Genomic DNA, 21892 nt, shown 5'->3' with positions numbered 1-21892 from the left:
GCCAGCAGGTATATGTGTGTGTACTAATTACTGCTTTATATCCAGGGGCTCTACCACAAAAGATACAATTGACCACAGTATAGCTAATAATTTATATTGTACTTATCAAAAATGTAATTGCCTGTTTATGAAAATGCAAAATTGCTGTTATGGAGGCTTGAATTCAGTTGATATATATCTGGACTCGATGGGTGTTGTTATCCTTAAGAACTCCAGGGAATAACTTCAGTTCATTCCAACTGGCAGTTCATGTCTCTTTCCTTCTGCCATAAGGCTTATGTGGTCTGCCTATTCTCACAAAATCCTACAGAAGACTAGAAATGCTTAGTTGTGAGCTGGATCACACACAGAGATCCATAACTTGATTACTGTACCCTTTATAGGGATGTCAGAAGGCAGCAATTTCCCTTCCAAACTGTATTCATCACAATCAGTGCTATTTCCATTCCGCTTCAGTTCGGTTTCTGCCAAATATTACGCTATTTGCTTCACTGTCCACTATTTAATGCAAGTTACATACATTACCTATTTACAAGATTTTTGTAACTTACATTGATTTCAGTGTAAATGAAGCATCAAAACAATGTAAAAAAGTAATTACTATAATTACATATTACTTACAGACTTTGAAACACACCTATGTGAATGAATACCAATCATATTCCATTCTAGACTGCAGGATGAACAAGCAAACTGCATGAATTTCTGCTTCCTTTTCTGTTTTCACTAGAATTCTCTGACATCTCTCCAACACCTTCTCCCTTCCCGTCTTGGTACAACAACAGCCCTACAACCAATGAAATGGCCAGGAAGCTAGCGCTGCAGTGTCACCTCACCGGGCAAGCTGCAACTGATATATTCCTAAGTATGTACATCAGGCTCCTACTGAAATCAGTGTGGAACTAAAGGTGTTTAAGCTGAATGGCCAACTGTGTTTAATGACTGGGCGGGCCCAGTTTAAAAAGGTTATTTAAAAACATTTGTCTTCTCACCTGCTGGAACAATAACTCTCCGTTCATTGGTGGTCATGTTTGGTGGTGGGATGTGCTTTTCTTCCATATAGCTTCCATAGTTCATGCCAACGTTTTCTGTGTTGCTGGCCATCTTTCCTCCTTTTGCCACACTGCAGTTGTCAGGGGAATTCCTAAGGAAACAATTTAAGATTTCCTGAATAATACTTTTCAGTAAGCAGGTTCACAAGTGAAAGAGGATTTTTGCTAGATGCTGATCTGAAATTCTCATCTATCTATCAAGCAATGATGTTCTAGGAGTCTACTTTAGATATTAAAATGCCTTCCGCTGGTGGAGGCTGAATCTGTAAAAACTTGAGGATCTGACTCCATATTACTTTATTTTTGGAAATGGAAATGGAATTTGGATTTGCAGACATATGATTTAGGCCTGATGGACACTCACTGTTGCAGCTCTTGAACCTCTAAAAATATGCATACTGTCTTTCTCCACTGGTGCACAAATCAGTAAACCACAAAAATATTGCAAATCAGCATAAATACATTATAAAAAATAGCATAAAAATAGCATGCTGTTAGGAGACAAATTGGCCTAAACTTCAGACTAGAGTTAATGTACTCAGCTCTTCTCAAAGTCTTGGTATATTTGCTACCTGAAAGTGATGTACTATGGCAGGCCTTTTTGAGAAAGGATTTCCAGTTATGCACCACTCCTACCAATACAGAAATATGTATACACTGAGTGCTTATGAACCAAGCCTTCAAAAAGATGGGAGTAATAGTAAAGAGTATATATCATTTGGGTTTTTCACAGTAACAAAGAAAGTAACAAAGAAAGCAGATTACATTAATTCTAGAGAAAACTGCAAGCATGGAAGCTGCCATATGTCGAAACAGAATTAAATGTGACAACATTCCATTAAAAAAAAAATCAAGACACGCAGTACTTTTATTTAAAATCACTGTTACCCACTCACCTCCTCAAGAAAAAGGGTAAGGGCTAAATAACAATACTGGTAATGTTGATGAGACCCAAATGGACAGTGCAGTCTGGTTACTGTGTTTTTGTAAATAAAAATGATTTTGAATAATTTAAAAGAGAAGCATTGCTAGTAACATGCTTTAGATCGTTGTACAAATTTACATTATTTCTTTCCTCTGGAAAAACAACAACAATGGAATGTAAAAGATATAAACTTCTTCCTGCAACAATGAAGTATATATCATCAGTTTCAGTCTGTCCTATTGTCATGGGCAATCGTGCATTAAAAGTACAATAAACACTTTTCAGTGTACTCTTTAAAAGATTGAGTGGTAGCAATCAGTATTTGGCACACTTCTTGGGAGTTGCTAGGGTGGGTCTCTGAACTGAATATAAACAGAGAAAAGACCAAATTAGCATTTCTCCCTGGAATCCAGAAGCTTGTGCTCAAGAATTTTACCTTTATAATCAACTGAGGAAAATGACAAGTTAGTAGAGGTCCCAGCCCCAGAGACTGCAAAGTGAACCCCACATGTGCAGTGGGAGATCTGAACCCCTGCCCCCAACTTCCAAACAAATAAGCACCTGTGCTATGTTCTCTGAAACTCATGAGAACTTAGTTCAGCTGTAGTGAGAGAGAAAAATGTGAGGAAAGATGGACAAAATGGATATACTGTATTTTTCGCTCTATAACACGCACCCGACCATAACACGCACGTAGTTTTTAGAGGAGGAAAACAAGAAAAAAAATATTCTAAACGAAACAGTGGATGTATGATTTTTGTGGTTCATGCTGTGGCCACAGACATGTGATCTGACAGTGAGTTTGGAGTAGCCCAATGCAAAAATCCTGAGGATCCATGTGGATCTGTGCTTTGTAACCATGTTTTAAGTGGGGAGGGAAGGAAACGCACTCAAGGGACAAGGAACACACGTGGGGTGTGTGGAGAAGGATGCTGCTAATAATGCAGGAGAGGGCAGAAGGGGAGAAGGTTCCTCTTCTCTCCCACTTTGCTCCTTTAAAGCAAGCAGGCTCTGCTTTTCTCCCTCCTCCCGCTCATCCCCGGCTTAGCGAGCTGAAAAACTTTGCTGCTATGTAGCGAGCTGAGTGGGGAGGAAAGAGGGACAGAGAGCCTGCTTGCTTTAAAGGAACCAACCGGACAGGAGCCGCTTACACTCGTGTAAGCGGCTCCTCTCCTCTCCCGCTTTGCTCCTTTAAAGAAGCAGGCTATCTGTCCCTCTCTCCTCCCCACTCAGCGGCTCTTCTCCCGCTTTGCTGTTTCAAAGCGAGCCACGGAGGAGGGAAGGAAGGGGAACCATGGATCCTCTGCTCACGACTGCAGCAGATCCCCCCCGCCACCCATAGGCATTCCCTCCATAACACGCACAGACATTTCCCCTTACTTTCTAGGAGGAAAAAAGTGAGTGTTATGGTGCAAAAAATACGGTACCTCATTTCACATGAAGCTAAATCACTTATTTTTACTTTATGCACCGCAATACCAGTCTCATTAGAGCCGATTCACACTTTATTTTGTGTTTTCTTTTATTGGCCTGATTTCCCTGAAATAGACACAGAAGAAGTTGAGGAAAGCATGGCTCTCCACATTCATGCTCATTGTAAGGAAGCCATTTAAATGCGGATGTGCCCTGTACCATTGCCAACATGAGTATGTGGATTTTGTTATTTGAAGTCTGGTATTACTTTGTTTCTAGAAAAAAGTGTGAATCAACTAATTGTAGAGGGTTTGTATATCTGAAGTTTGATGCATGGTGTAAGTCCTGAGCTGAACAAGGGTAGGCACAACTGGAACTCAACATACCAAGATGAAAACCTAACATATAGGCAGCCGATAGCTTACAAATATCAGGAAGGAAGCTGCCTACAAGGTAAAGGCTTGTTTAAGGAAAATCTGTTTGATTTCTGAATAGCCAAGGGACAGTTGTTAATAACAGAAAAGCAGTCTACAGGGAAGTGCGCCTGGCAAAGATCGAAGCCTAGCTCTAATTCATTCACAACCCTGGGCCCAAACTATAGCTCAACATGTTTTGGAATCCATTCTTCCTTCTGGTTTCTGGTCAAAAATGGTACCAGTGCCTTGCCCAGCTTGACACATCAAAATGCTACAGACAAGTAGCAATAACTTCAGATAAATGAGAGATGGGTGTTTATCAAGATGCACATATAGTACATTATACTCTATATTTTTGACACCATAATAAAGTTACGTGAAGGCCATCCACTCATCCCCCTTCCCTCTTTCCTTGATTCCTTTGCACATTCCAGCTGCTTTGTGCCTTAAGGCCATCATAGCAAATTAAGGCAGTCAACATCTGGCTCACTGGAGGCCAGGCAAGCTATAAATATTACCAGCGCTGCTCTTTGCTTTTGCATGGAGGGAAACAGCTGGTTTAAGTTTTACTACACATGATCCTTTCTCCATTAGAGCAGACACTTCAATATTTCTTGTGTATGAGGTTAGAGTGAAGAAAGGGCTGAGGGAGTGGGAGCTCTAACTTGGCAGTTACAAAATGATGTTCCTTATATACTTAATTTAAAATTATATTGGTGCTGGGAGAATTCTGAAATCTGATATGCTGGTACCAATACCAAAACCACAATAGCTTCCCAGTTGGCCTACAAGTTTCTAAATCCATTTTTCCTTGTTTTCCTTTTATTATTTCATAGAAATTCTATTATAATGGCAATGGATTACATTTCCCAAGTTGTATTTCATTTCGAGAACTTGTAAGCACATTGTGCTTGTGGTCCCATAAAATAAAGAGTGAACTGGAAGCCACAGCCCTCCTATGCTTGCTTCTGAGAGTAGGAAATCTCGTGTTGTTTGAAGCTGCCAAAACAAGAGCATGCTGCCCATAAGCAGAAGTGTGTGTGTGTGTGTGTGTGTGTGTGTGTGTGTGTGTGTGTACCACATAAGAGTCAGTGTGGTGTAGTGGTAAAAGCTGGGGTAGCCAATGCAATGCCCTCCAGATGCTAGATTATAACTCCCATCATCCCTCACTATTGTTATGCTACCGTGGATTGATGGAAGTTGGAGTTCAAAACAACCGGAAGGTACCTCTTTGGCTACACCTGCATTAGTGTCCAGGCTTAAATCTCTACTCACACACAAAGCTCATAGGGTGCCTTTAGGTTAATCACTGTCTCCCAGTCTAGCCTACCGCGCAGGATGGTTGTGATAATAAAACGGGGGTGGGGATCCCACATAGAAATCATTTGAGAAAAAGCAGGATATAAATGGAATCAACCAACCAACACAATTCCACACTTTCTGTGCTAAGCTGAACCAAAATATCAGCTAAACTAGGTTATCCTTGGAGATATACTTGCTTACATGAAGAATGACCACTAGTTGAGAACAAATCACATTTCATCGAGGCAATTCCAACATTAGTAGGTCTATTAAATGCCTGAACCAACAGCTTTCCTTGGGGGCCCCTCCAACACCTGAATTTCTAGCTTATTCTTGCCCACTGAGACCAAAAGGCTGCATGAATAAAACTAGCACAGTTCCTCCATGATTAGACACCTGGCATCAAACCAAGGTTCTGAATGTCTGGAGAATTTGTTACTTGAAATAAGAACTCGCGGATATTTGAAGACTGTGCTACACCAGAGCTTCACATTTTTCTAGTTTTAAAGACCTACCAAGACGTTTTGCTGCCTGTAAGATGCATCATACTCCTGAACATGCACAGAATTTGCTTTAATGAAACATTTTTTTTCATATCTGTAGGTAGACCAAACATAATCTACATTACTAAACTGCCTCTGCCATAAGGCCAAATAAGTCCACCATTCCCAAACACAAAGAACAGAGGTTAGAGCTGATTTTATTTTATTTGAATTCACAATATGGTCCATGGGTTTTTGATGCTTTGCCCTCTTCTGAGGAATTACTCGTGCAACCTGTTGGGAAGGCTCAGGAGGGATCACTAGGGGGAAGGAGCTGCCCCTGCTGGCACTAAGTGTCTATCAGGTGAAGTGGTTGTCTCACTGTACCTAATGGTACATAGAGCTGGACTTACCAGTTTACTATACATTCCATATCAGCTTCATTTGTAAAGAGCACATTTTAAAATATCTTGGGGATTTGAGGGCCACTCAGAATGAAATCAGCCTGTATTACTGATGAACTTTTGGTAACCTAGAACATGATGCATTTATGGCCAAAATCTCATGGCAGCAGAATCAAAAGATTCCAACATACAGCCCAGATAATGACCTGGAAATTTACCAATGCAATTAGTCTGTTTCAGACATGAGAGCCAATGCACACAAGTAATTTTATAAGGATTAAAGCTGCATTTGGATAACTCTAATATGCGGAAATTGACCAAAGCATTTTCCTTTTTTAAAGTTTGTAAATGCATGCTTCTGCCCCAAAGCAAAAAGATAGCATATAATTTTGAATGGTGTTTGGTCTACAGCTCCTTTAGCCCACTATGGGAACAACATTAAATATGGGGCTTGTCCACACTTTTGCTTGTCCCTTGTCTACAAAGCATGGGTTCAATGGGTTTCCTGCTTGTCTTGTGCTTTCTAGGCATGGGTTCAAGTCATTTCCCCTTTCTTCCACTGCTTTCCCTGGGTAAACAACCCACGCTTTACCACTGAATTGGAGCAAATGTCAATCTGCTGAAAAACTGATTGATGTTTGCTTTAATTCAGCGGTAAAGAGTGGGCTTTCCCTGTGTGTGGGGGGGGGGCAGTGATGCAAGCAGAAGTGTGGTCTCACACCCTCATTTTGAAAGTGCTCTGCTGATGCAAATCTTCTTCACAGCAAATCATTTTGAAAAACAGGTTGCATGGGAGGTTAGCCACAAATGGGCTCATAACACAAAAACACAAAATTTGGAGCTAATTAAGAACTAGCTAAAGAGAAGTTGCACTCTTGTTCAATATACTGAATATTAAGCCTACTGTTATTTGTTTTCCCTCAATCCACTTGCCATTCTGCAAGCAGCACTAGGATGTTACAATAATTTGAGCTGCATAAATGCACTTTTTTATAAAGCACTTTGGGAATATTATTTATTCCACCTTCCATCTGCCTCCTTTAGTAGAGAACCTACATTTAAATAAGCATTGGATCTCCTAGTTTTGGTGTTGTTTGCCTGTCTACCTGGTAAACGAGACAGCATCTAAGTACTAGGCTTGCTCCTAATTCTTCGATTCAGGAAGATTCAGAGAGAAAAGCCTTGCCCAAACAGATGCAAAGAAAGAATCTTTAAACTTTTTATTTTTTACCTTGCGCCATTAACTTGATTTGGATTGCATTCCATCTTGATGGTGACTCTGGCTGGAGGTTGCGATAACCAGTCCTGCTGGGGAACACGTGGACTCATCTTTGATGTCTGCCCATATTCACTGGAAGAGGAGGCTGTCATCTCTGCCTTAGAAAGGTGGGGAGTTCCGTAGGCACACTCAAATAAAGACTGGTCTTCACTCACAACTGATAATGCTTCCTGAAATCCAGAGAAGAGAAAGCAACAAAATGACCTGCGAGAAAAGTTGTGCATATTGTACAGAACTTTAAGGTTTTGATCCACAGCAGTGACAGTAAGGACCCATCTGCACTATGCAATTAAAGCCATATCATACCAGTTTAAACAGCCATGGTTTCTCCCAAAAAATCCTGGGAACTGCAGTTTGTTAACTGTTTGATAAGAGTGTTGAGTTATTAGGATACCTCTATTCCACTCACAGAACGATAGTTCCCAGAGTTGTTTAACAACCAGGGAACTGTGATTTGTAGTTGTGTGTGGAGACTAGGGACCGCCTAACAACTCTTAGCAGCCTTAACAACACTTTGTACATTTTATATAACTGTAAACTACAATATTCACTTCATGGTCCTTAGAATGATTTGCTTTCTGACAAAACCAAAAAAAACCCTATACAATTTCCAATTAGTTAACGAGCCTCATCACCACAACAAGGGGAAAAGTTGAAGAGCCAAAAGGTATACAAATTAAGTACTGCAAGTTGTTCTAAATTACATAGTTTATTCCAGCTGAAGAGGTTGGATCTTGTTGTTCCAGTCATTGGAGTGTTTTTAGGGAAAATTGCAAATCCTTTCACTGAAGGTGTTAACAACAGTAAATTAAACAGCAGCAGATGCTGGATATGTGCTTCTCCAAGATGAAAAATGCATCACTTCAGTTCTTTTTCTGTGGTGCAGCCACAAAATGAATTGCTGCTGTGTGCCTTTTTTGCTGCACTGCACATACATTTTTAAAGCACAAAGCCATTCCATAGCTTTTGGAAGCTCTTCTCTGATGAGTAATGCCAGGCCTCAAGCAAACTGAGGAATGAAAAGTTTCAGCCTTGTTGCAGGTGTGTATGTGGACATTTTATCCAAATGAAGGTGGGGGAATGAATGATTTCAGTATTAATACCTATTTATTCTACCTATTTTTATGAGGAAGTAAATACAAATATCTAACTAAATGGAAACATTATTTCCATGAGTTCTGCTTTACCAGAACTAAGCCTATGAATTACCAGTAATTGTCTTAGGTTGCAGACCTTCACTCACTTATCTGCAGTAAGTCTCGCAGAACGCAATGCAACTTTACTTCTGAGTAGGCATGCATACAATTGTTGCATTAAATTGCTAGCAAGTGAGACTGTCATCATACATTATAGCATACTTGAGCTCTTCCTCCCAGTTTTCCCCATTTTCAAAATAGTAACCACATAATGGTCTGCAGTAAAATTGGACCTGTGGCATGAAGATTATCTTTGAATCTGGAATAGGTCACTTGACTTGTGGATATTGTTCATGCAGGATGAAAAATAGGAGATAAATCCAATGTATTTCTAGCCAATGCAGGTTTTACATTTGGATTACAGATGAAGGAAACATGAAAAGTGAAATTAAATGTAAGTATCGCTTATGCAAATGGGCAGTATGTCTACAGATGATACAGCTTAAAATGCGTGTGTAAGGAGTTGAATACATCTGAAATGTATTCTGCCACTGTGAAACTGATTTATCAAATCAGACTAAGTACCACTAAGTTATTATATTGTCATAGATCTAGGGCAGGGGCAGGCAACCTAAGGCCCATGGGCCAGATGTGGCCCAATCGCCTTCTCAATTTGGCCCATGGACAGTCTGGGAATCAGAGTGTTTTTATATGAGTATAATGTTTATTTAAAATGCATCTCTGGGTTATTTGTGGGGCATAGGAATTCATTCATTTCCCCCCAAAAAATATAGTCCGGCCCACCACATAGTCCGACGGACGGTGGACCAGCCCACGGCCGAAAAAGGTTGCTGACCCCTGATCTAGGGTATACCTGGGTCTGTGAATGAATGGTAGAAATGAATAAAATGGTAGCATTTAGAGAATATTTGGGATATGAAGGGGGGGGGGAATCTGCAAAACTGTGCCAGACAGGAAATTCCTGGGTTAGCTTATGCAAACCAGCCTCACCTGGCTAAGTAAGTACTGAGCCATTAAGGGCCATTGGAAATGCAAAAGAACTGTCCTTCTCCCAACGCACCCAGGAATGGACAAAGGCAGGAGAACTGGCAAGTTGTCAAGGTGACAGTGGGGTGTGATGTCACAGGAAAATGTGTCCTTTTTGAAATCTAAAGGTGTTCTGGGAACAAAAAGGAGGAAGTAGGCAAACCATCCTGGGACTGGCTGGAGAAGGCTGCACCAAGAGACCAGGAGCCATGACTGACTGCTGCTTTGGATTCAAGCCTGCTGAAGTTATGAGAGGGGCAACAAGAGACACGCTTGGGGTATAATACTCTGCACCCCCTCCACTGAAGACTCCAGGTGTAAATGAGTGTACAATAAACCATATTTCTTGAAGACACTAGAACTTCCTTTTTCTCAATGGAAACACAACCCTGGAACCCCCTGGAATCTTGCTACCACTCAGCAGAGCTTGGGGGAGTGGCACACAAACTTCATAACAATATCCATGACAGGGCAGCTGAACAAGAAAAACTCTTGGCATGAAAAGTAAGAAAAATGTTGCCTTAACCTCCCTAGGTCATAATTTTATTGCCAGTTTGGAAAATATAACTTACCTACTTAAAATTGGAACTTAGAAATAATTCACCCTTTAGTATAAAACTCCTGGTGGGAGGTGCACACAAAATGCACCAGGGTACTACTGGAATTAGGAGGTCTGTAGATGTCTATCAAGCTATTTTAGGATTTTGTACCCCGGTGTGAGAAAGGAATGGATAGGAATGTAGCAGACACACAGAGATCACCCAATATCTGTAATGGCTCAGTTGTGTACCTAGGAAATGGGAGGGGTGATTCATATTGGTCCTGTGTGTGTATGAGGGTGGACTGTGTATTTGTACTCAAGTTTTCTATTTTGGTGATATTTATAGTACATCCATCCATCCACCCACCCACCCACCCATCCATCCATCCATCTATCTATTCATCTATCTATCTGAGAATACTGTGTCTATATTAACTATTTTACTACCTTTCTGTGACTCTCCCAATCAATCAAAGGATTAAAAAGTTGGCTGTCTTATGGCTGGTGTATGTGTTCATGAAAAGCACCCTACCAAGAATGTAGCACTCCAGAATGCTGGTTTCAAATTGTATGACTGAATGACTGTATCATATCAAAAACTCCTTGTATGGAATGCTAATTTGTCTGTGCTTTTAAATTGTGAAGTTCCATTCAAATGTATCATTTTCCTAATGACATTCTGAGGTGGAAAAGTTTTAAAAGAGGTATGTGGTACTTTTAAATGAATATTTAGATGAGGTATTAGATTGGCAATCATTACTGATGGATGATGGCTACAGCAGCCATATGTTGCACAACCAACTATGAAGATACAGTACCTGCTTTCCCTCAAAACTTAGAACACAGCCACAACGTAGCAACCATTCATCACTAATTGTTGTTACTATGTAACAAGCCACTTTCAAGATATATCTGAAGGGAAATACTCCACTTTGTTTATTTTCTATTCTTAAAAATAATAGAGCAAAAGTAAGGAAGGAAGGTCAAAGAAAAGTTTTTATAAAATTATGGAGATCAGCAGACTGCAGGTTTTTCTGCAGGCATTAAGTTGTGCCATGCATTAAAACATACATTTGGGGAGCGTGTAAGCAGTTGCTCTTTTATTGCTTCCCCAAACAAATCCATTTCCTACAAATTAGTCCCATATCTTTTGCAGCACAGCCAACTTCCCAGAAAAACAACAGGAAAACCAAGTGTGAACTCCAAGCAACCCACTTCCACAGAACAATGCAGCATACCAAAAAGAAAGAACCCGCTGTTTTGGTTGTGCCTAGAGACTTGAAGAAAAAAGGAAGGAGGAACCTTAAAAGTAAAAGAGCTGTGTAACTGTAAATATGCAGCAGGCGTCTTGCCAGTGATTTCAAATGCTTTGAGGTTTCAAAATTGCCCAGAAACCCAACTGAAGTGCACCAGGCCTCTTACACTTCCAGGAACACGATAGTATAAGAAACCAGCAAAACATTCTGGGTGATAAACAGCTTGTGCTTAATGCCATGAATATAGTTAGTACAGTAACAATTTGAATACACTACTGAGAGTACTAACAGATTTGTGTTTAGCGTGGGATTGGTACTCCTACTGCACGTAAGATTTCTGCAGCATCCAAAAGATACTGGTATCAAAATGTTAGCTCATACTGCCTGCTCCCATTTGGGATTTACCCTTTCTGCAGAAAATCGAGCTTGTTGCCAGTGATTCATTTGGGATTTTTGAAAAAAAAACACCATTTGCAGTATTAAGCCCCTGTCTGGAAGCACCCTGATACTGTATATCATGCCAGTTTATGTCACATAGCAGATTGTTTCATGCAAGTAAGCTCAGTGGACTGTGAATTTTGAAGTCAAATAACTCTTTAACTGTGAAGAAAGTACATTTGAAAAACTAGGACCAAGGAGCTTCAGTCCTCAGTTGTCTTCATTGTGCAAACCAATGTATTTTTATAGTCAGTGGGCCTCATTCATTTCCACAGGATTTAAGGCATTCCTTTGCACCCAAGAGGTATATAATACGGATTAGTATAATAAGCAATGACTCAAAATGTACAGTGAAAAACAAATGAGCTTTTGATTTTGATACACACAGATACACATAAACTAGACCTCTCAATTACTAAAAAGATTTCAGGCAATATGCTCTAACTTTCTGCTTCATTTGAATTTCATCCATATTGTAAAATTAGTGAGCTAAAAAAACAATAGTTTGCACAAGCACTATGCGGAGGCATGCTGCTGAATGAATTCCCACAGGGCTCATCTTGCTGTTGCTGTGCCACCCATGGACAAAAACAAGCCAGCACCTGGGTTGTTGCGCTATTCCTCTTAGCTTATCAACTGTGGTTTGTCTGGGAGGAAACAAGCCATGACCCTGATCAGACAACACCACAAACTTTGGCTTACCAGTATAGGCTACTGGAGAGGAGCTTGCAACCATTTTACTCCTCCTCCCTGGCCATTTTTGACCCCACACCATGCTCAGCCAAGTGAAGATTTGGCTTAGTGTGTTGTCGAAGCCAAGGCTTTTGGTTAAGCTCTTTCTTTATTAGAAGGCAATAAAACTGCTAACACATTTGCAAAGAAGGGATTGGTATGGTTTCAAGTTGGATGGGGAACTGTGTGTATTGCATGGGGCTGGACCAGATGACCCTTGGGATCCCTTCCAACTCTACAATTCTATGATTCACTAACCAACAGCTGTAGCCAAGACAATACTATAGAATACAATCACAGCAGTTCTCAGAAACAACAGTCAAAACAGAACACAATCAGTAAAAATCTCTAAATTAAATGCCATCAAATGCTTGGGTAAGTTAGAGCTTTTAAGTGGCATCTAAATGATAATGCATACCTCACAAATGTGCCCTGGGAAGAAATTCTACGAATGAGGTGCCGCTACAAAAAAGGCCCAGTCCTGGGTAGTCATCAATTTTGCCTCCAAAGGTTGAGTCATCCAGAGCAGATCTTCAGTAAAAGATATCAGAAGCAGGCAGTTTTCTATGGGAGTTGGTTCTTCTAAATGCTGCTTAAAACTATGGCAGACATTTAGAAAATTGCTCCTCCCTTTGGCCTGATGCCACTGTGCTACCAGGAGCTAAGCTACTGCATCCAAACTTGAGTTTATAGTTTGTCTCACTCAGATAAGCCATGAGTGGCAAGTCAAGAACAAACCTTGGTTACAGCTCATGGTTTGTAGTGAGATGGACTGTTAAATGTTAGAAAGGTGCCACTTCTGCTGTCTTCTTGGTACCTACTGAAGACTTTCCTCTTTCAAGGAAAAGATCTTTCCCAGTCTGCATCTGTATTGGAATTGCTTTGTGCATGTTTTTAGATATTTTAGTTGTTTTAGCATTTATGTGTTTGCCGCCCTGGGTTCCTTTGGAAGGGCAGGATATAAATACTAATTAAAGTTAAAAACTGGTCTGAGTTTGGACATAGCCCTATATCTAACCATGGCTTAACCCACAGTCACAGTTGCACTGGAATAGGAGCAAATGCAATTTTCTAAATGCGCACCAGCACACTTGCTCTTTCACACTTAGCCATGGTTTGGTTTAGCATGGTGCAAAAACTGACCAGTGTATAGGTGTATGTTTGTGTGGTATGGAGATGGGGCTTATTGTTTCATGACTTGCCCAGTAGATTTCCATTTCTGGGGAAGCAGCCTTAAAGAACACGGCTTCTGAAATTGTACAAAGTGCCACTATTGAATAATCAATATGGAATTCACATGCAGAGCTTATGAGGATAAGATCTGAGCCTTTAACACTATTTTGGAAATGATAAAAATCTGTTGGCGTGTCCTGGAATAACCCAGGGTATTCTTGACTTTGATTCAATAAATAGGTTTTCAGTGGACTGCTGTGGTCTGACATCTTTGTTTCCATTGTGCTCACAATAATTTATGGGCAGTTGACCATAGGCATGGCCTAGAATTCTCCTCTTATTACCCTTTTCCTCCTGCCTTTTGTCCTTGCGAGATCCAGAACCCTTTAAAGTCAATGGAAAGGCTTCTTACAGAAGCAAATAACAGTTGCTGGCTAGAGGTCACGACAGGAAGTACTGTGTAAACATACTTGCTAGCCTGTTGATTGGTATTATTAATATTTTGTTTTCTGTTTTGGAATTTACTGAAGTTTCATGGAAGTTACAGAGCAGGCAGGATCTTTGCCAAGTTGTGTTATTTTGGTTATATCAGAATGCCCAAAATAAACTTAGCTCCAGATAAGGCTATGTGTTCTTCTATGATAGTATGAGCTGTTTGATGGTGGAGCAGAATACCTTGTAAGGTAGTACATTCTCCTTCATTAGAAGTTATTAAGCAGCTGCTGCATGGCCCCCCATCAAAGAGGCTATGAGTGGATTCCCTGCAGCAGCAGGACTAGATGTCCTTCTCATTTGCTGTAATAGATTACTCTTGCCTGAAGCTTCCCCTGAGATTTTTCTCATATAGTTAGCTGATCTGCTGACCATTTTCACATAGACCTATGAAATCAGTGATTTCAGGGCAATGTTTTCCTCCCCCATTTTACTCATAAAATTATGTACATTTATATTATTAGCATGGATCCTTTGACTTCTCTAGGACTGCATAGCTAATGATTTTATTATCATTTTGCTATATTTCTATAAATGGCAGTGTTCAGGATTTGATATGGTAGGGCAGAGGTTTTCAACCTTTTAGAGTTCACGGCTCCCTTGACCAACTACAATCTTTCTGCAACTCCCCTGTGAAGAAACACACTCTGAGTCACAGCAGCCCAGTTATGTCGCCCATTGCCTGCCAATCCTTCTGCCCTTCACCCCTTTTCGGTCACCCTCTCTTGTGGAAGGTTCCCCCAGCATCCTCTCCTCTCCCCTCTCCTCAGGGGTCCTCACCCACTTGCTTGCTTCCTCCGAGGATGCCTCAGCTCCTGGCAACTAGCACCCCCTGGTTGGCCCCAGAGGCAACATTCGCCTGGAGATCTTGTAGCCAGGGCCATTGGTGTGAGAGGGCATCAGAGGAGGGAGGGAATGGAGGAGGTATGGAGGTCCATGCTGCCAGTGGCACCTCTGACCACTATTCAAGGCACCCCAGGGTGCCACAGCACACTGGTTCAAAACCACTGTGATAAGGAGACTGGCATTCTAATTCTAAGCACATTAACCATGCAATGTTATACCTGCCACCTCAGAAGTAAGTTGTATTCTATTCAGTGGCACTTACTCCCAGGTAAATGGTTGGGGTATTGCAACCTAAGTAGTATTAAAAATATGGCATGCTTCTAAGTATATTCAATCTGGGCAAGCGCCCCCCACTACTGAATATGCAGGCCAGACCCTCCAAGTGTTCCTATTTTCCAGGGATGTCCCTGATTTAGAGAAGCCATCCCGGTTTTTTATTTGATCCCGGAATATCCCGCTTTTCCTTAGTATGTTCCTACTTTCATTGGAAAAATGTTGGAGGGTATGGAGTTATCCAACCCCCAAGCCATCTGAAGGCAATCCTGTATAAAGAAGTTTTTAAAATGTTTAATGTTTTATTATGTTTTTATATATGTTGGAAGCTGCCCAGAGAGCTGGGGAACCCAATAAGTTGTGTGGCATATAAATAGTAAAATGATTATTATGGAATGGGACGCCCCTATTTTCAACGAAGCAATATTGGAAGTTATGGGAGATCAGAATTAATAATAATAATAATAATAATAATAATGATGATGATGATGAGAAAACTACAGAATCGTGTTTGGGATTAAGGTGCTTTGTTTTCAGGAATTCTGCTTTTAAAAAATCATGAAAATAAGTGTCTAAATTAAAGCACATATTGAAATAAGATGCCTGAAGACAAAACTCTAAAAACTGTTTTTTAAAAGTTCACCTCTCTTCTTTCTGGGGCTGTTTCTGCATTGAAAACTGATCTATGATGGTTTGTTAAATAATAATACTTAACATTTGAATATTTCAGGGGGTGGAGCATTTGGCCTCCCTGATGGCCACACTTGCTGGGTCTCCTGGGAGTCAGAGTTCAGCAACATTTGGAGTGCCAAAGATTTCCCACCCCTTGCACATTGCTTTATTTAGTTCTAATCCTACGGTATAAAGATTTGTTGGAAAACAAAACCCCTAGGTGGTTGTCACCAATGGAAGCTAAGGAAGTGAAAAAACTTAATATGGAATCTAAATGGCCAAAATATTGGGAAATTATAGAACAAGAGGAGGGAAAAGTGAAACTGCAGATTTATCGGTGGTACATGACCCCAGTCAAGCTTGCAAAAATCTATCATACGCCCAATAATAAATGCTGGAAATGTAAGGAAACTGAAGGTACTTTCTACCACCTTTGGTGGACGTGCCCAAGGATCAAGGCCTTCTGGGAAATGATCTATAATGAAATTAAGAAGGTCCTTAAGTGTACCTTTCATAAGAAACCAGAGGCCTTTCTCCTGGGCATGGTGGGCCAATTGGTGTTAAGGAAAGATAGGACGTTCTTTATGTATGCTACAACAGCAGCAAGAGTTCTTTTAGCAAAGTATTGGAAGACACAAGAACTACCCACGCTGGAAGAGTGGCAGACGAAGGTGATAGACTATATGGGACTGGCTGAGATGACTGGCAGAATCCGTGACCAAGGAAAAGAGACGGTGGAAGAAGATTGGAAGAAATTTAAAGTTTATCTTAAGAACTGTTGTAAAATTAATGAGTGCTAAAATGTCATGGGTAATGTAAAACAGAATTGCAGTGACAAATAATTGGGTAAGAGAAAAAGGATTAAAGAAAGTGAATTATAAGTAATTGAAATTAGGGGTTGCTGGAAAAGTTTAAAACAGGGATGCAGAAAAGGGAGGTATGGGGAAGTCGTTGAAATAAGGTTTAAGAAAAAGAGGTTATGAAATTATACGTGTTTATATGTTTGTTTGTTTATGTATTGTCTTGTATTGTGTTTTAATATATGTTGGAAAATTAATAAAAATTTATTTTTTTAAAAAAAATATTTAGTTCTAATTCTAACAGCAACCTTGTCAGTCAAGTCAGTATTACTGTCTCCCTTATTGAACGTAGGCATGGTAGTGGTGGGACTGAAGCTGAGAGAGAAAGAGGCTGTCCTAAGGCCACCTAATGAGTTCACAGCAAAGGTGAGATGTGAACTGGGGACTTTCTGATTCAGAGCTCACTTTCTCAGCCACTATTGCTACAGCAACTCTCTAATAAACTGATTCATTTTTTTAGATGAATCAAGTAGTATATACATTTTGTCAAAGGGGAGGAGCTAGACAAAGAATGATCCAAGGAGTCCTCAATGGCAGAACAGGCAGAAGATAACAAGTGGTATGTTACAAGGGCTGTGAAGGCGGATGAAGGCTGCAGCAGATAAGAATTGGCTGGTCGTCGTGATACCCATGCCATCAGAATAGAGCCTTACTGTGAAGACTGTGCGTTGGTCAGCATGCACTGATCTACACACATAAATTCACACACAGGCGCCTTCCAAAAACCCATCCCAAACCCAAAGAAGTCCCATGGTGATCGGCAAATGGCAATGGGGGCAGAACTGTGAAATCTGGAGGCCCCTAGTCATGTACCGGCACATGGGTGGTGGATACAGATTCAGTTGTTCTGACTCAAGAAATGAGGCGGTTGAGTAGCTCAGCAGCTGTATCCATGACTGAGCAGTCCTATTTAAGATCCACTCCGCTCACCCCGAAATGGGGGAGGGGCTAGTTAACGTGTTCGTGGAAGACAATCTTACTCAGCCACAAGTGATCACCGAAGAAGAAGAAGAAGAAGAAAACATTTTGTTAAATAAAATATAATACAGTAGCCATTAATTAGATCAAAACAACAGCAAATGTTAACGGATTAAATCCTGATCATGTGCCGTTTGGGTGATACCTGTTTTTCACAAGCGCGCGCGCACACACACACACACACAGTTTTTGTTTTGTCTATTTTACTCATTACTTTTCTGGCCAATATTGCTTTTGGATTATATATTCAACCTGTGGAGAAAACAGAAGCCTAACTAGTTTGAAAATAAAACTCAAGAAGCAGGTGTGCAAGATAATGTAGAGGCTCCTTTAGTTCTTCAGAGTGTGATTTCCCCAAGTGTTGCTCTTGTGCCTTTTAATCACGCTTGCATGAACTTGGGCATCCTTACATTTCCATATTTATACAACTGCTTCTGGCCAAAACAACTTTTAACGGAAACTGTCGGGCTTTCCATTTTCCAAAAATGGATAGTTTGATGGTTTTTGTGAGCTATCAGGGCAAAATATTTTGAGCAAAACTCATAAATCCACAATCTGTTTGGAACAGCACTGACATCTGAAAGGAGATCTCAAGATGAATCTGCTTAAACCTGGGTTCATTAAAAAAGCTAATTCAAAGCACTGCAATTGTTTCAGTTGTTTATGAATCTCGACCTTCACAATGCTATGAAAATGTGCTGTCTCCTAAAGATGTTCTTTGCCGATATGACACACATTTTGTATTGTTTCATGGCACACAAGCATTAAATATCCCAGAGGTAATCCACCCTTCTCTTAACGGCTGATGACAGGTCCAATGCCTGAGCAAAATCAGTTGAAGGAAAGGGAAGTCTTGTCGGAAATGAGATTAATCTTGTAATGAGTGTTCAGTCCTGATAACCCATCTGTGCAGAGAACTGCTTTAACTGGAGTGCAATTAACCTTCACCTGACAAGTTCTGCCCAACTGTTATAAACAACATTAAAGGCAACCCCAGTTTCTGTGTAGACTACGCAGTCACATTTCAATACCATGACTACTGCTATGTGCAACCGGTTACTAACAGTTAAGTCCCAGAGGGAAATTTAAAGTGATCCTGGGAATGTTTTCCAAATTATGGCTTGTATGTAACCAAACTTTTCTCAGAGTAGACCCATTGAAATTATTCATCATGCCCATTAATGGGGCTACTATGAGCATGACTAACAATGTGTATGACAAACTACAACTCATTGTACTTTTAAAAAACCAGTCAGCTGATATAGTCAGGCATATATTGGTCATGAAAGTACTTACCACCAGTTTAAAGTGGGCTGAGGTTGGTATATACTTTCCTGGAACATACTTGAGGTTACCAACATGATCTTAAGCCCAGTGCATACTCCCTGCTGTACATGCATTGAGAATTACAAAAATTTTGACACGACTCCGATCTCTATTTGTTGTGCTGTCTAAATAAATGTATCTTCATGATTGGATCTCAAACTAGTGGATTTTCTTTTCTTCTTTATTTAACAGCAAATTTCTATACCACTCTTCACCAAAAATGGTTACCAGATGTTGAACAAAAAATAATATAAGACCATAATGTATATTAAACAAAAGCATTAAAATAATTGTTTTATATTACACAAACAGCATAATTAAAAACACCATAAAAATTGCTCAGCCCATCAGCTACTAAAAGTGAGTTATTTCTAACTTGAAAATAAAGAAGTTTAATGAACCACTTTCTAATTTGGTTTTATCCTCACCAAGTGCCAAATTTAGACACAATCAGGCTGAATTCCTTGTTCTGTGGTGCAGACAAGTACACCAGACATGAGCACATTTAGTAACAAATATTGTGTTCACTTTACAGAATCTGAGTTTACTGCTTTTTTCCTAAGTTTAAATGTTTTTCATATTTCTTTCTCTCAGGAAATAAAAATAAAAGTGGGTTTCAGCCCATGTTAGTCCTACTCAGAGTAAACCCAGTGTCATTAACGGGCCTAAATTAGTAATTTCCAGTAATTTCAGTGGGTTTACTCTGAGCAGCACTAATATTTAGTTTAACATAATGTCTCTAAATACATTAATACCAAACTACAGAAGCAAAAAGCATTTTATAAACATAATCATATACAACATCAGTAAAAGATCAGTCATTGTACATTGTTCTAGGCCCCCAAGTCTGTGGAAGTCTCTTCCTCAAGTAATACACATGGCTCTATTTTTGGGAACGTTTAATAATTTATTATTATTATTATTATCTTTTAATTAATTGCTACTTTTTTATTAACTGTTCTAATCAATTACCAGTATTGTATTAATTACTGCTGCTCAGTTTTCAGGGGGTGTTATGTGGTTTTTAGTGGGATATTTTTCTATGTTTGTTTTTCCTTGGAAGGGCAGCTGTGCCCTAAAAGCTGGCTCTAAATCAGTTAATAATGATTTTTTTAAATTGCTATGGATCAACAAAAGGTTCCAGTTTTGTGCTCAAAATCTAAAGAAGTGAGACGTTTATTTTGGACCTTTCTGAACAGCCTTTCAATGAAGTACAAGATAATCATAACTATGTCTACTCAAAAGTAAGTCCTGTTAAATTCATTGATGCTTACTCTCAGGTATGTGGGGTTAGGAATACAGCCTGATATTAGTGAAGAGGAAGTTCCAATTCAAAGAACTTCCTCTATTGGTACTCCCTGATCTGGTGAGCTATCAGAATAGGAAATGGAGGCAGGAAGTATCTGTCTAAGGGCTCATTATCATCATAAGTGCTGTGGCAGCGTATTTACTGTTTATCACAGCAATAAACACATACACACACATACAACATATATATATAGTCTCAAGAATAGCAAATTCCTATGAAGAACAGTATCTTGTTTACGACAAAGCTTTACAGCATTGTTCAAATTCCATAGCATTGTTTGCTTTCTGTCTAATAAAAAAGGGTGAGATGTTTTCATTCAGCATTCCAGTGACGGCCCATTGTTTAGAATATTACTCAAGTGTCTTTTTTGCCCTTGCTTTCACCCTCCTTCCCGCCCTCAATTTAAGGACTGTAATTAGGCACCAAATCTTCATGTTGCCTTTCTGTACCACTTTAAGACTCTGATCAGAATATTTCTGAGAGTGATAGAGCCTAGCTGTACATTCCAATTCTTGAAAAGCAGCAAAATGTAGTGAGCAACCGGACGCCCCGTCAAAACACTCGGTCAAAGATGGACGGAAAACCAAAGGAGAACGAAGGCAAACAACATAGGGAAACAGGAGCTGCTTGCTATTTTCCTACTTGGGATCCTGTGTCCAGATGCGCATGAGCGAAGCAGAATCGAGCTTGCTGGCCTCTCTGCAAGCTCCATGTATTCCTCTGAAGTGATGTGCAAACAAACTATGCATGGATCAAAGTCTCTACAAAATGTAGGCGCCCAAATCACAGAGACCCTTGGCGCATTCAACTTCCAGAGGCATAGCCGTATTAATTTGTTTTGCAGCAAAGTCAACAAACCCTGAGGAAGCCTACTCTAGTCCAAATGCCACAATAAGGTTTACTAAATGCACTACAAGACTTATCGGAGACAGATTTATTATTATTATTCTTTATGAAATTTATATACCATCCTTCATCCAAAGATTAATGGGCAGTTTACAGTTCTGATAAATAACTCATTCCAGGGCCTAATACATAAATAGCAAAAACTAGACTGGATTATGTAATGTCTCAGGTTATGCATGTATAGTGGTACCTTGGTTCTCAAACGCCTTTGTACTCACTTGGAACCCAAACACTGCAAACCTGGAAGTAAGTGTTCCGGTTTGCAAACTTTTTTCATAAGTCGAATATGCTACATTTTGAGTGTTATGCTTCCGTTTTGAGTGCCACACTTCCATTTTGAGTGTTACGCTGAGGTCTGTCTGTTTTTGCTATCTATTTTGCGTTTTTGTTTTTGCGGCTCTTTTTGTTTTGTTTTTGCGACTGTGTGGAACCCAGTTCAGCTACTGATTGATTGATTGTGTGACTGCAGTACATTGTTTATTGCTTTCAATTTATGGATCAATGATCTTGTTAGATAGTAAAATTCATGTTAAATTGCTGTTTTAGGGGTTGTTTTTAAAAGTCTGGAAGGGATTAATCCATTTTGCATTACTTTCTATGGGAAAGTGTGCCTTAGTTTTGGAACACTTTGGTT

General features: G+C 39.9%; 1 protein-coding gene across 12 annotated transcripts in view; it reads right to left on the bottom strand.

Moving 5' to 3' along the window:
* ERG (ETS transcription factor ERG) overlaps positions 1–21892 on the bottom strand; it is a 109414-nt gene that overhangs the window by 12895 nt on the left and 74627 nt on the right. For all 12 annotated transcript variants that reach the window (XM_083608787.1, XM_083608786.1, XM_083608791.1 and 9 more), the window contains 2 exons: positions 7226–7443; positions 993–1144 (listed from right to left, as the gene is read on the bottom strand). In XM_083608787.1, the coding sequence (XP_083464913.1) occupies positions 993–1144; positions 7226–7443 (370 nt within the window). The remainder of the gene's footprint in view (positions 1–992; positions 1145–7225; positions 7444–21892) is intronic.

This window comes from Podarcis filfolensis (assembly GCF_964270895.1).
Source record: "Podarcis filfolensis genome assembly, chromosome: 4".
Lineage (NCBI taxonomy): Eukaryota > Metazoa > Chordata > Lepidosauria > Squamata > Lacertidae > Podarcis > Podarcis filfolensis.
This window is presented reverse-complemented; position numbering and strand designations above follow the sequence as displayed.